Source organism: Myodes glareolus, chromosome 21 (genome assembly GCF_982192425.1).
Source record: "Myodes glareolus chromosome 21, mMyoGla1.1, whole genome shotgun sequence".
Lineage (NCBI taxonomy): Eukaryota > Metazoa > Chordata > Mammalia > Rodentia > Cricetidae > Myodes > Myodes glareolus.
The window spans coordinates 18,697,946-18,708,471 of record NC_142046.1 but is presented as its reverse complement, the minus strand read 5'-3'; the positions used below and the strand labels follow the sequence as shown (position 1 = coordinate 18,708,471).

The 10,526-nt window shown below is 48.0% G+C and overlaps 1 protein-coding gene across 1 annotated transcript; it reads right to left on the bottom strand.

Moving 5' to 3' along the window:
• Positions 1-68: 68 nt before the first annotated feature.
• Rexo4 (RNA exonuclease 4) lies at positions 69-10,228 on the bottom strand. Its single transcript, XM_048431821.2, has 8 exons — positions 9,722-10,228; positions 7,624-7,967; positions 5,984-6,121; positions 5,589-5,782; positions 4,251-4,339; positions 2,581-2,655; positions 1,905-1,979; positions 69-993 (listed from the first exon to the last, which is right to left on the bottom strand). The coding sequence occupies exons 1-8, from the start codon at positions 9,917-9,919 to the stop codon at positions 874-876; spliced, it is 1,233 nt and encodes a 410-aa protein (XP_048287778.1). The 5' UTR covers positions 9,920-10,228; the 3' UTR covers positions 69-873.
• Between the last annotated feature and the right edge of the window lie 298 nt (positions 10,229-10,526).

Sequence of the window (10,526 nt, the reverse complement as noted above, 5' to 3'; positions counted from 1 at the left end):
TCAGTGGTCCTACACTGCAGGGTTTCAGAAACTTCTAGATGATGGGAAGAAGCTAAGCTTTCACAAACTCCATTTATCCATCCATTTATTTTTGACAGCACTGGGAATGGGGCCCAGGGTCTTGTACACTGCAGACAAGTGCTCTGAGTTACACCTCAGTCCACAGTTCCATTCCGAGAGTTGTCAAGTAGGTCCATAAAGTTTACTGCTCACTCTGGACCTGTTGCTAGAAGACAGCAGGCAGATGCCTGTTTGCAGTGCATCAGGGTGGTAGGATCTTACACCTCCAGGGGTACCTGTGCCCCAAGTCTCACCCCAAGGACTATGTGGAGAACACCATATTGGATGTTGGCATTTTTAGATGACTGAGCCAAGCAAGGAACATAGGAGAAAGTACCTCCACTTCACTGAAGCAGACTGAAGGCCCTTGGATCCTTTAGGTCCAGCAGTGCTTATTCCCTTCCCCACAAGAGGAGACACTTCTTGCTCCTTAGGAGAAGGTGCTGAGTGCCCTGGCTGAATGCAGCTGTGCTCGGTGTTAAGCGGTAGTGCAGGTGGTTGGCAGACACAGACACTGCAGCACACTCATCCATTCCAATCTCTCCTTCCTCTGAACCTGCGCCACACCCGGACTTCTGTCCTGGTATCTGACTAGTCTACCTCGACACACAGGTGCAGGACCAGGTCCTGGTAGCAGAGTTCAGGAGGAGGAAGTTCAGCAGCTCACATGTCACACCCCTGCAGCCATGGCTCTGAAAACGCTCAGAGTGAGTCCCTGCTGTGCAGAAATCTGATGGGGCTCCATAATCCCGTCCCAGCTGCCATTGAGGAGTCACTGAAGGATGTAGAGGAGGTGGCAGTAGTAGGCTGGTGCTAAGCGTACTCGCTGCAGGGTTTTGGGGTGGTGGCTGGGGGCCGCCGGTCTGCAGTAATGCTCTCCCACTGCCGTTTTGCCATGATGTACAGCCTCATTGCTGCCTGGGCATCCTGGACCTGGGTGACACACAGCAATGTTGACTACCCAGCTAGTGAGAAGAGATGGCGGCCAAAGGCCACAAAAGCAACCCTATGACTACTGAGTCTTCAGGATAGCTACAGCACTGAGGCTACATGGCCAAGAGAGGCACATACTTCATAGGGTGACCATGGTAAGGTGATGAAAGAGAAAATCATGAAAAATGGCTGGAACACCAGAGCAAAAGCTAACTCCCGTGCTTCAGACTCAGTCACTCTGTTAAACATAAGGGCAGAAAGGGACACCTTACAGCAGCAGGAAGCTGCTGAGATAGGCACAAGGGCTCAAAGAACTAGAGGCCGCACTGCAGGGGAACCTGCTCTCCAGAAAAAACTGATTGGCCACGGTGTGTGTGTGTGTGGGGGGCACTGTTGGAACTGAGAGCTCAGAGCCATGAAGTCCTAAAAAGCACCTTTGTTAGGTTTAGAAAGGCTCTGTTCCTCCATGGCTCAAGTGCTGGAGCGTAAGTCATCAATATGGCAGTATAGGGGTAATGGCAGCGTTGGGGCCTAGTGGGAGGTCAAAGGGGGCTAGAAGCACATTAGGTAATTTTTGGGGTACCAATAAGTTCTGCCAAGAGTGAACCGCTGCTTCTCCCTCCTTGACATCTCTCTGATCAACTAAGCCTCATTACCATGAAGTCCCTAACCTCAGTTATTCAGTAAAATACTGTAAGTACATTAAAAGTCTTCAATTAGACTGGTGAATTTTGTTTCAAATTCTTACAGAGTATTATTCTTTGTATTGAGTTCAAGTTAAATATAAATATTTAAGATATAATCAACATTTCCTAAGCCTGATCTGCCTAGGATCCTCTCTTCTGTGTCTACTGTCAAGCGATACATACGAACCTAGGTATTAAGGTCAGGGCTTACCCAATGATACTTACTGAACAATGTTCTGCCTGTTGGACCCTGATCCCCAGAATTTTTTCACAAAGTTGTTTCAGAGATGGTCTTCCACTCTGTAGAGAGAAGGTGCATATCACTGAATGTGCTGCTTTCATAGGCTCTGCCCAAGGAGGACGCAGCTGGCCACACCTCAGTCCTGCAGTTTTCTTTCCACCAGGAGTAGCTATGGCATACACCAGGAGTTGCAACCATTAGCCCACTGTGGCTTATGATATTACTTATCAGCTAATAAAGGAGGAGTTGGGGGCTGGAGATCTACCAAGTGGTAGAGTGCTTTCAATTTTTTAATTTTTATTAGTGACACAGAGATATGTCTATCTGCAGGTAAGTGCAGGGCCTGAAAAGGCTAGAGGTGTCAGGTTCCCTGGACTGGAGTTCTAGATGACTGTGGATCACCTGACACGGGCGCTGAGAATTTAACACATGTTCTCTGTAAGAGCAGCAAGTGCCCTTAACCCGTGAGCCACGTCTGAGGAAACCTGTGGAGCCAGTTCTCTTCTGCCTTCATGCAGGTTCCAGGGATCAAACTCAGGTTGGTTGCCAGACTCAGGCAGCAAGCCCTCTTTTAAAGGTTAAAATGAGAAACCAAAACAAACTAAAACCTTTAGCCACGGGGGGGTCAGTGCCAGGGACCGGCCACGGTTCATTACGTACCCTTACTTGACTCTTGAAAGGTTTGAATTTTTGGGTGTCCCTGATTTTCTTTCTTGGATGATCAAGGAACAGTACCTAGAAGAAAATGATGACAAGTATCTTCATTTCAGTCCGCAGTCATGGAGCCCCCTTTCCCCTTTTCCAAAGAACCAGAAGGTGTAACACTCAGAAAAAGGCAGAGCTTCTTCAATTAATCATTCTCACTTAAGGAGAGACCCAATATTAAGAACCATGCTAATAAAAATAAAATCTTGGCCAGGTATGGTACACACTTTTAATCCTAGCACTCCGGAGGTGGGGGTGCGTGGATAAAAAAAAAAAAAAAGAATAGAATAGAAGTTTGACATCAAGATGTTGAGAAAAAGTCAATTAACCCGCAACCTTCTTTATCTGAGCTGATTCTGTTCATGGGGAAGCACAAAATGAAAGTTAACAGCTTACTCTGCAACCTCTGAGACTTCTAGATTCACATAGCCCAAAAAAAGTAACCCACTAGAGGAAGCATGTGTGTCCCTGGTGACAGTCTTCTCTAAGGTGACTCAACATATCAGCAGGCAGGTAACTTTCATTTATTTTCAATTGTTAAACATTGGTGGTGCGGGATGAGACCCAGGGCCGCATGCATCCTGCCACTGAGCTACGTGCCTAGACCGATACATTTGAATGGGAATTAAACTCCCATCCAGAGGTTCCTGAAACAGTGAGAAAAGTGGCACCACAGTTCATACCCAACAGGCTTCTAAGGGGGACAGCTACAAGTCAGATGTCCTAGCACTGGGCGGTCTCTGAGCTCAGTCACCTAACTGGCTGATGTGTGGCCGGCCTTCGAGGGAGGTGATTAGCTGGAATGACATGGAGGAAACATGCCCAAGAGGATCCTCACCACTAGGGACAGCTGAAGTAGCAGCAGCAGGTCAGCTCTGCCAACCTGGGATGCTGAGGATCAGTGGGGAGGTATCTGGGTGTGCACTCACTGCTGTCATGGAGCCATCTCTCAATACCCCAAAACTCAGCTCTGCCACTCATAAGCCTAATCCCTGTCTCCAAAGGATTAAACAAGATCCGCTTACACTGTGTGATTGTTGGTGGCATCCAGTAAGGTTCTGATGCCTGGCATTAGACGTCCACTACACCAGAGAGCAGCAGAGGTATGCCGAGTAGACTATGCTCCCATTTTCCTCCAATGGACCAGACAGCAGTTTGCTTGTGAACTTAAAGTGACCCATGTAATAAACCCAGGCTAGGTCTTCCTCAGATGCCAGGGGAGAATGGGAGGCTGGGCTTCCAGCACCACAGCCATGCCTAGATAAGAACTGGACACACAACAAGAAACCCAGGGATTTAACAGTGTAGAGAAACTTGTCTCTGGTCATGGGGCATACAGCTAGACATCAGGCCGTCTGCCAGATCAGACAGGGGACACTCACAGTCCTCTTCATAGAATTGTCAGCACTCTGGCACTGGAACCAGTGTAGTCAGGACTCTAAAAACAAGTACCTAATATGGTCTCTTAGACAGCAAGAGCCCAGGTACCTGATACTATTCCTAGAGAACTTCCAAGTCAAGATAAAAATTCAAAATGAAAAATCCCCCAGAGTGGTGCTTCTAGAGACAGGCATGTGAGGCCGTGTGTGGCTCACATGAAAGAGCTATGGCCCCAAGACCAGCACCTTTAAATCATTGTGCAACGCGTGTCCCACCAGGATTCTGCCCTTCAGTATTTCTGCCACTTCCTTCTTCACAACTTCAAATTCTTCTCCTGAAAACCAAGCAAAGAAGTGGTTAACAACACATAACTCACCAAGATTCTCACAGAAGTTCCTCCTGTTCCCTGGTCAGACTGATGACAACAGGTCAGGCCCTTAATGACACACAGAGCTTCGATGAGAGGTAGACCCTTACAGTGTCTCGCTGGACCCAGGGATGTGAAAAGGCTAGGAGACCCACTGTGCCTTGTGCTCTGCTCCCAGTTTTGAGGACAGTTAAAGAAAAAGAAAAAGAAAAAAAAAAGGGACAAGTTCTACTCAAAACCAACCAGGGGACTGGCAGCAGTTAGCAACTTCCCAGAGAAGCTTGAGAGCATTTAAGACTCTCAGGTATGCCTGACAATATGCTTCCCATTCAACACAACTCATAGTTCTGACTTCCCAAGTGGATTCAGACTACATCTCTCCCACAGACAGTACAAGAAGGGCTGCATGAACCTGAGTCTGTCTGCTGCTCTTTCCCAGCAGACATCCTCTGGGGACCACCCTGCCCCCACTCCTACCAAAACCACTTCACTGCCCAACTCTGTTCAGAGCTAATAGGACCAAACTCCTGTGATAGAACGCAAGAGCCTACTGTTCAACAGAGACACCTTATTGGCCATGGATACCAAGAGAAGCAAACAGGCAGTGTGTGGTGAGGAGTGGGGGAGAGATCACAAGGCTGCATCTCTAGCGGTCTCCAGGTCTCTCTAGGAGGCAGGCTCAGAACATCCTAGATGTCCTCTCCTATTATAAATCAGACCTAGTCTCTGCTATGTTAGGTCACTTCTTCCAGCCACCTCCCTATCCAACCCCTGCTCAGAACCAGTCTTCTGATCTCCACCCTGTTCTCAATGTCCTGCTGGAGGCCTTACTGCTAACACTGCACTAGAGTTTCCCAAACAGACCCTGTGATCTGTCTCCCAGCTCCCATGTACCCTACTCACCCTTCATGGCTTCCCTCCTGGTCCCTAACACACTCCATTTTATTCCCCACTGCTATACAACAGAAAGAAATACAAGAGAATCCAACAGAAAGAAATCTACTGTCCTGGGTAGGAGGCAAAGAAGCAAGGACACAAATAGACAACAGCCAGGAAAGATACCTTTTGTATCTGCACAGTATGCTACTCTGAGGAAGAGGTAAGCAGTGCCAGGATCCCTGTCACACCTTGTTCCAGAACACAAAGGGGAAAGGAGGAGAGAAATGAGTCCCGCGACCATCTCCATCGCTACACTCAAATCCTACGGGCATCATACCCTGCTTCAGGTTCTCAGGCCGTATCCCACTGACTGCTGTCCTGTAGTCTGTCACGGGCTCAGTTGGCTTGACGTACTTGTCGTAAACACACTTCCCATACTGGTTCACGATGGACACACGGGCTGCGATGCTCTCTTCCCCCTTGGGGCCCACGCCTACCATCTCACAGTCCAGGGCCAAGGCTTTTGTCAGGCTGAGGGGAACCAAAGGCCCCAGTGTAATAAATATCACGGACTGGGATTCTAGGCCAGTGAGCCAAGCCCATTCATCACTATTTTGCACCCACTAAGACCTGCTGGACAGTCATGGCTCAGTGCTTGCTCCTCCTCCCCGGAGAGATTACAGCCCCAGAAGGCAGAACATTCCCAGCAGCCATGGCCCGAGCACAGCTTACCCACTAAAGGCTTGTTCCTTCTCCAGGGTGATGTTACTCTTGCCCTTCCCCAGCCGCTTCCATACCAGCATGGCTGCCTCTGGGCCTATGGCAGCTTCAATATCATCTGGATCCACATCATCAAACCAGATGTCTTCCCTATGAGGCAAAGATGAGAGTATCTGGTGGTGAATAGACATGGGGCACTGGATGCCTGTTGAAAGAATCTCTCTCCCTGTTGGTAGGTTGTGAGGAGCAGGAGGGCTGGCAGTGAGGGGCAGCACCGTGAGGGCTGGCAGGACTGTGCCCCTGTACACTCACTCTAGTTGAACCTGCTGCACTTTCCTTTTACTGCTGTTCTTTCTTTCTCTAATACCTGGGATGGCCAGAAGAGGGCATGCACGGGATCCCCTGAAACTCTCGGAGTTATATAATAAGGCTGTGCACTTCCAGGTGGGAATCCAGGCCTATGAAAGAGTAGCCAGTACTCTTAACCACTGAGCCATCTCTCCAACCCCTCACAGTTGTTCTTTTATATTGGCAAATGTATCTATTATCCAAGACTTAAAAACTACATATAAAACTACATATAAAAAAGACTACATATAAAACGCAAAGAATGTAAACAGAAACGTGACCCACTTCAATAGAGTTGACCACTGACATCTTCTAATTAAATAATAGATGTGTTATCAATCAGGATACACAGGCAGGAGGACTGCATGACACAGAAGCCAATGCCTTGCACTGTCTCCACATTTTGGAAGAGTGAGAAAGAGTCGATATTAGATGCTCCATGGCTATCCGATGTCAATGTACTAACAGGCCTCTTGTTTTGTGTTCCTTGCCTTCTTCACTAGGCTACCCTGATCACCCCCATACAAATGCTAAAGTAAACATAAGTATCTCCCCTACTTCTATCAGCCTTAGGAAGGAGGGACCTTGTTGCCCCTCTAATCCAGCCTGCCTGTAGGGCTCAGAAGAGGCAGACAAACCCATATCCTTTACCCTTCAGCACTATGTCCTGTAGTCTAGTCTGTCATGGTCTCAGTTAGTTTGACTTGACAAAACTGTCATAAACATACTTTCTATACTGATTCCCAAGGGGATGCTTTCCTTCCCCACAATCCAGGGCCCAGATTTTCTTTAAGCTAAAGAGAAGGAAAGGCTCAGGTAGCAAGAGCCAGACCGCCTTATAAGCACATCCCTTCGAGGAGCAGTGTCACCACAGTGCTCATTAAGTAGCCAAAAGACACGAACACATGCTGTACCTCAGTTCCCCTAATTATACAGATGGCCTCACCGAAGAAGAAAGGATGCAGAAACATGCCCAAAGCCATCAACTGGCAAGAGGCAGCACTGGGTTTCACAGGGACTCCTGGTTCCAGCGCACATTATGCCAAAGTTTTTGCTGGCCTTCCCCTTGTGCAAAGCTCTACGCTGGGGTCACTGACTGGACAGGGTCTGCCTTCAGCAGCCCACACTCTAGGGGAAACAGATGACAAGTAAACAAACCCCATAGGGTCAGAGAGGAAGACTGCACCAGGACCATGTTTTCTTAGTGCTGAAGACGTGGAGACTAGGTGCTCAGTAAGGACCATCTGTATCTGTGGCCCAGTAGCAAAGGACATACCAGTCACCAAAGCAGAGCTGATACTCACTCAGTAGGTGTTGACTGATTCAAGACGACAGCTGCCTCCTTAGCTTTCCGCTTATGCTTGGTGTCACCTTGATGAGAAGAGATGTCACTATATGTCCTCTTCTTGGCTCCTTTCTTCAGTTCTGTTCCAGAGGTATTTGTGGGAGGTACTAGTATCTTCCTGTCCTTCTTAGATGTAGAAGTAACAGAACCCCTAGTGGGCTGGTCTTTTTCTGTTCTCTTCTTGTCTCCCTTTGACTTTTCTGAGGTTTCTTTTTTGTTCTGCTGGATTATCTGAGAATGCATTTTGTCATCCTTCTGAGAGACAAGAGGTTTTTCTGGGGCCTGTGACTTTTGTTTCAGCAGCTAATGGGATCAAAATTAAATATATGCCACATTTAAATTTTGAACTGACAAAGCACAGACTAAAGAAACATGTATATAAATGCATACACAAACATGTATCTACCACCCACACACACTTCCAGTCACCATCACCAATAGAAAATTCTTGGGAAAACCCTTTTTTCTACTTTTAAAATTTATTTTTATATGTATGGGTGTTTGCTTGCCTGTGTGTCTGTGCACCACATGCATGCCTGGTGCCCACAGAGGGCAGAAGAGGACACTGGATCCCCTGCAACTAGAGTTAGACAGTTGTGAATCAGTCACCACATGGGTGCAAGGAATTAAACCACGGTCTGCTGGAAGAGTATGCACACTCTTAATTGCTGAGCCATCTTTCCAGCCCCTGGAAAAGCCTTGTTTTCACTAAGTCACTGGCATTGAGATTCTTTTCCTTTGCTTATCTCAATGCACAAGCTGGCATCTGCTTCTTCACTCTGCATTTCAAACTCTATACCATGTGTACCCGAGTGGCTTAACACCCAGAGCATTTCATTCTGGGGCAGGAGCATCATTTTCCCTTCTTTAATCTGGAGTTGCATGTAGAGTGACTTCCATGGTCTATATGCTGGGACACAATGATCACTTCCTTTACACTATCTCTGGAGGCTGGCTACAGCTCAGGGTCTGAGGAAGACCCAAGGGAAGGGAGTTCAATGGAAAGAAAAAAAAAATCCTATCAAACCAGAGATGGTTGATGAGAACAGCCATAGCTTTGATCTTATCCAGGCAGAGGCAGAGATCCAGGCAAGCTATTTCTTCCCTGTATTCAAATCCCCAGTTAAGACCCAAGCAAGATGACATCCAACTGAGAGACGATGCAATGGATTTCTACTTACCCGCTCCCCTAATAATCAAGAGATGCGAAGGGTTTTGATTCTTGTAGAAACCAGAGCCAACTCTAAGTTCCCTATAGCAAATATGCATTCCAGGCATTTAATTTCACTTTACTAACTTGGGAGAAAAAAAACAAAAACAAAAAACCAAGAACTGGGACTGTCCACAGGATTTGGCTGGTCCTGTGTGTACAGATAGAAAAATCCACACTAAGGAACAGGTGGAGCATTATGGAGCTCAAGAAGTTCTATGCTCTCTTATGAACTGAGGCTCCATGTCATACACTCCAGAGGATTGCCTGGAGGTCAGTGGATCAAAATTCATGGTCAGTATCCCAGTTCTGCTATTTATATGCTATGTGACCACCCTTAAACCCCGTAAGCTCTGTGTCTCAATTTCCTCTTCTAAGAAACAAGGACAGTAACAGCATCTAACTAGAATGTAAGAATTTATGAATGAGGGTGAGTATAGTGGTTCACACCTATGATCCAGCATTTGGGAGGCTACCTAACGTAGGAGGACTACCACTAGTGCGGGGAAATCCTGAGCTACACAAGTTCCAGAACAGTCTGGCCAGAGTTCTGGGAAACTGTTTAACACGTTGGCAGGGTGGCAACAGAGATATGGGATTTGTGATTGAGAAAAATAATTTGAGGGAAACAGAGAGAAAACTCTATAGAATGTGGAAGCACTGGCCACTACTAAAACTGTCAACAGGTCAGACAGCCACAACTACCGCCATGCCTACAGCCCGAAGATCCCGTGAGGGAGTCCGTGCAGTGCTGCCCCTCCACGTTTTGAAACCACCCGTAGTCCTTCGTGGTCTGTGGCTATCCGACCAAAAGTCCGGGATGAAGGTGGCCTGTCGCTAGTCTCACCTCTTGCAGCGCCTTCCAATTCTGAGAAAAGTTCTCTGGGGCCTTCGGCGGCCGGCCTGCGATAGCTGGCGGGCTGCTTCCCGGAGCACCGCTTCCTCCCTGCGCTTTCCTCTTCTTGAACTTCTTCTTGGCTTTCTTCCGAGCGAGCTTCTCGGCAGGCCCCGCTTGGGGCACCGGCGTGGTGGCCTTCGCCTTCATCGCCTCGGTCTCAGCAGCCCGACCCCGCAGGGAAGACTCGAACTCAGCACGGACCACGGAAGCACACCACAGAAAGCAAGCGCACCGCTACAGTGCTTGAAGCAGCACGGGTGGTGTTTCTCTTCGCGACCTGCTGGAAACCGAGTCTGCACCTCTGGTTCCGCACGTCTGCGAACTCGTCGACCGGATCGCTAGTTAACACCATACAGGCTGCTACCCACCTGGAGATCGTCCCCGTGACTGACAACATAGAGTTTGACAGAAGGGAACCCAGGCCTTCACCAAGATTAGGAGTCGTGAGAGGGAGGGAATGACGAGAAGCAGGGACACCGGAAAAGGCTTGGGGGACCACTCTCGATGTGGCACCCCGCGGGAGGCCGGAAGGAGCTCGTGTTGGTCGCCCTGTGTACAACCACAGTCTGCGGAAACTCAGGATTTCCCTGCGCTTGCTAGCCCAGTTTACCCAATCTTAGGGTTGCAAAGGCGCGCCAGCTGTTTCTGATAATAATGGTAAAACAAGATTTTAATTGTGATAATGTAAATATATTTTTCTTAACCTCCGTGATAAAATGACCGGAAATCCACATTTGACCCTGATAGTGCGATA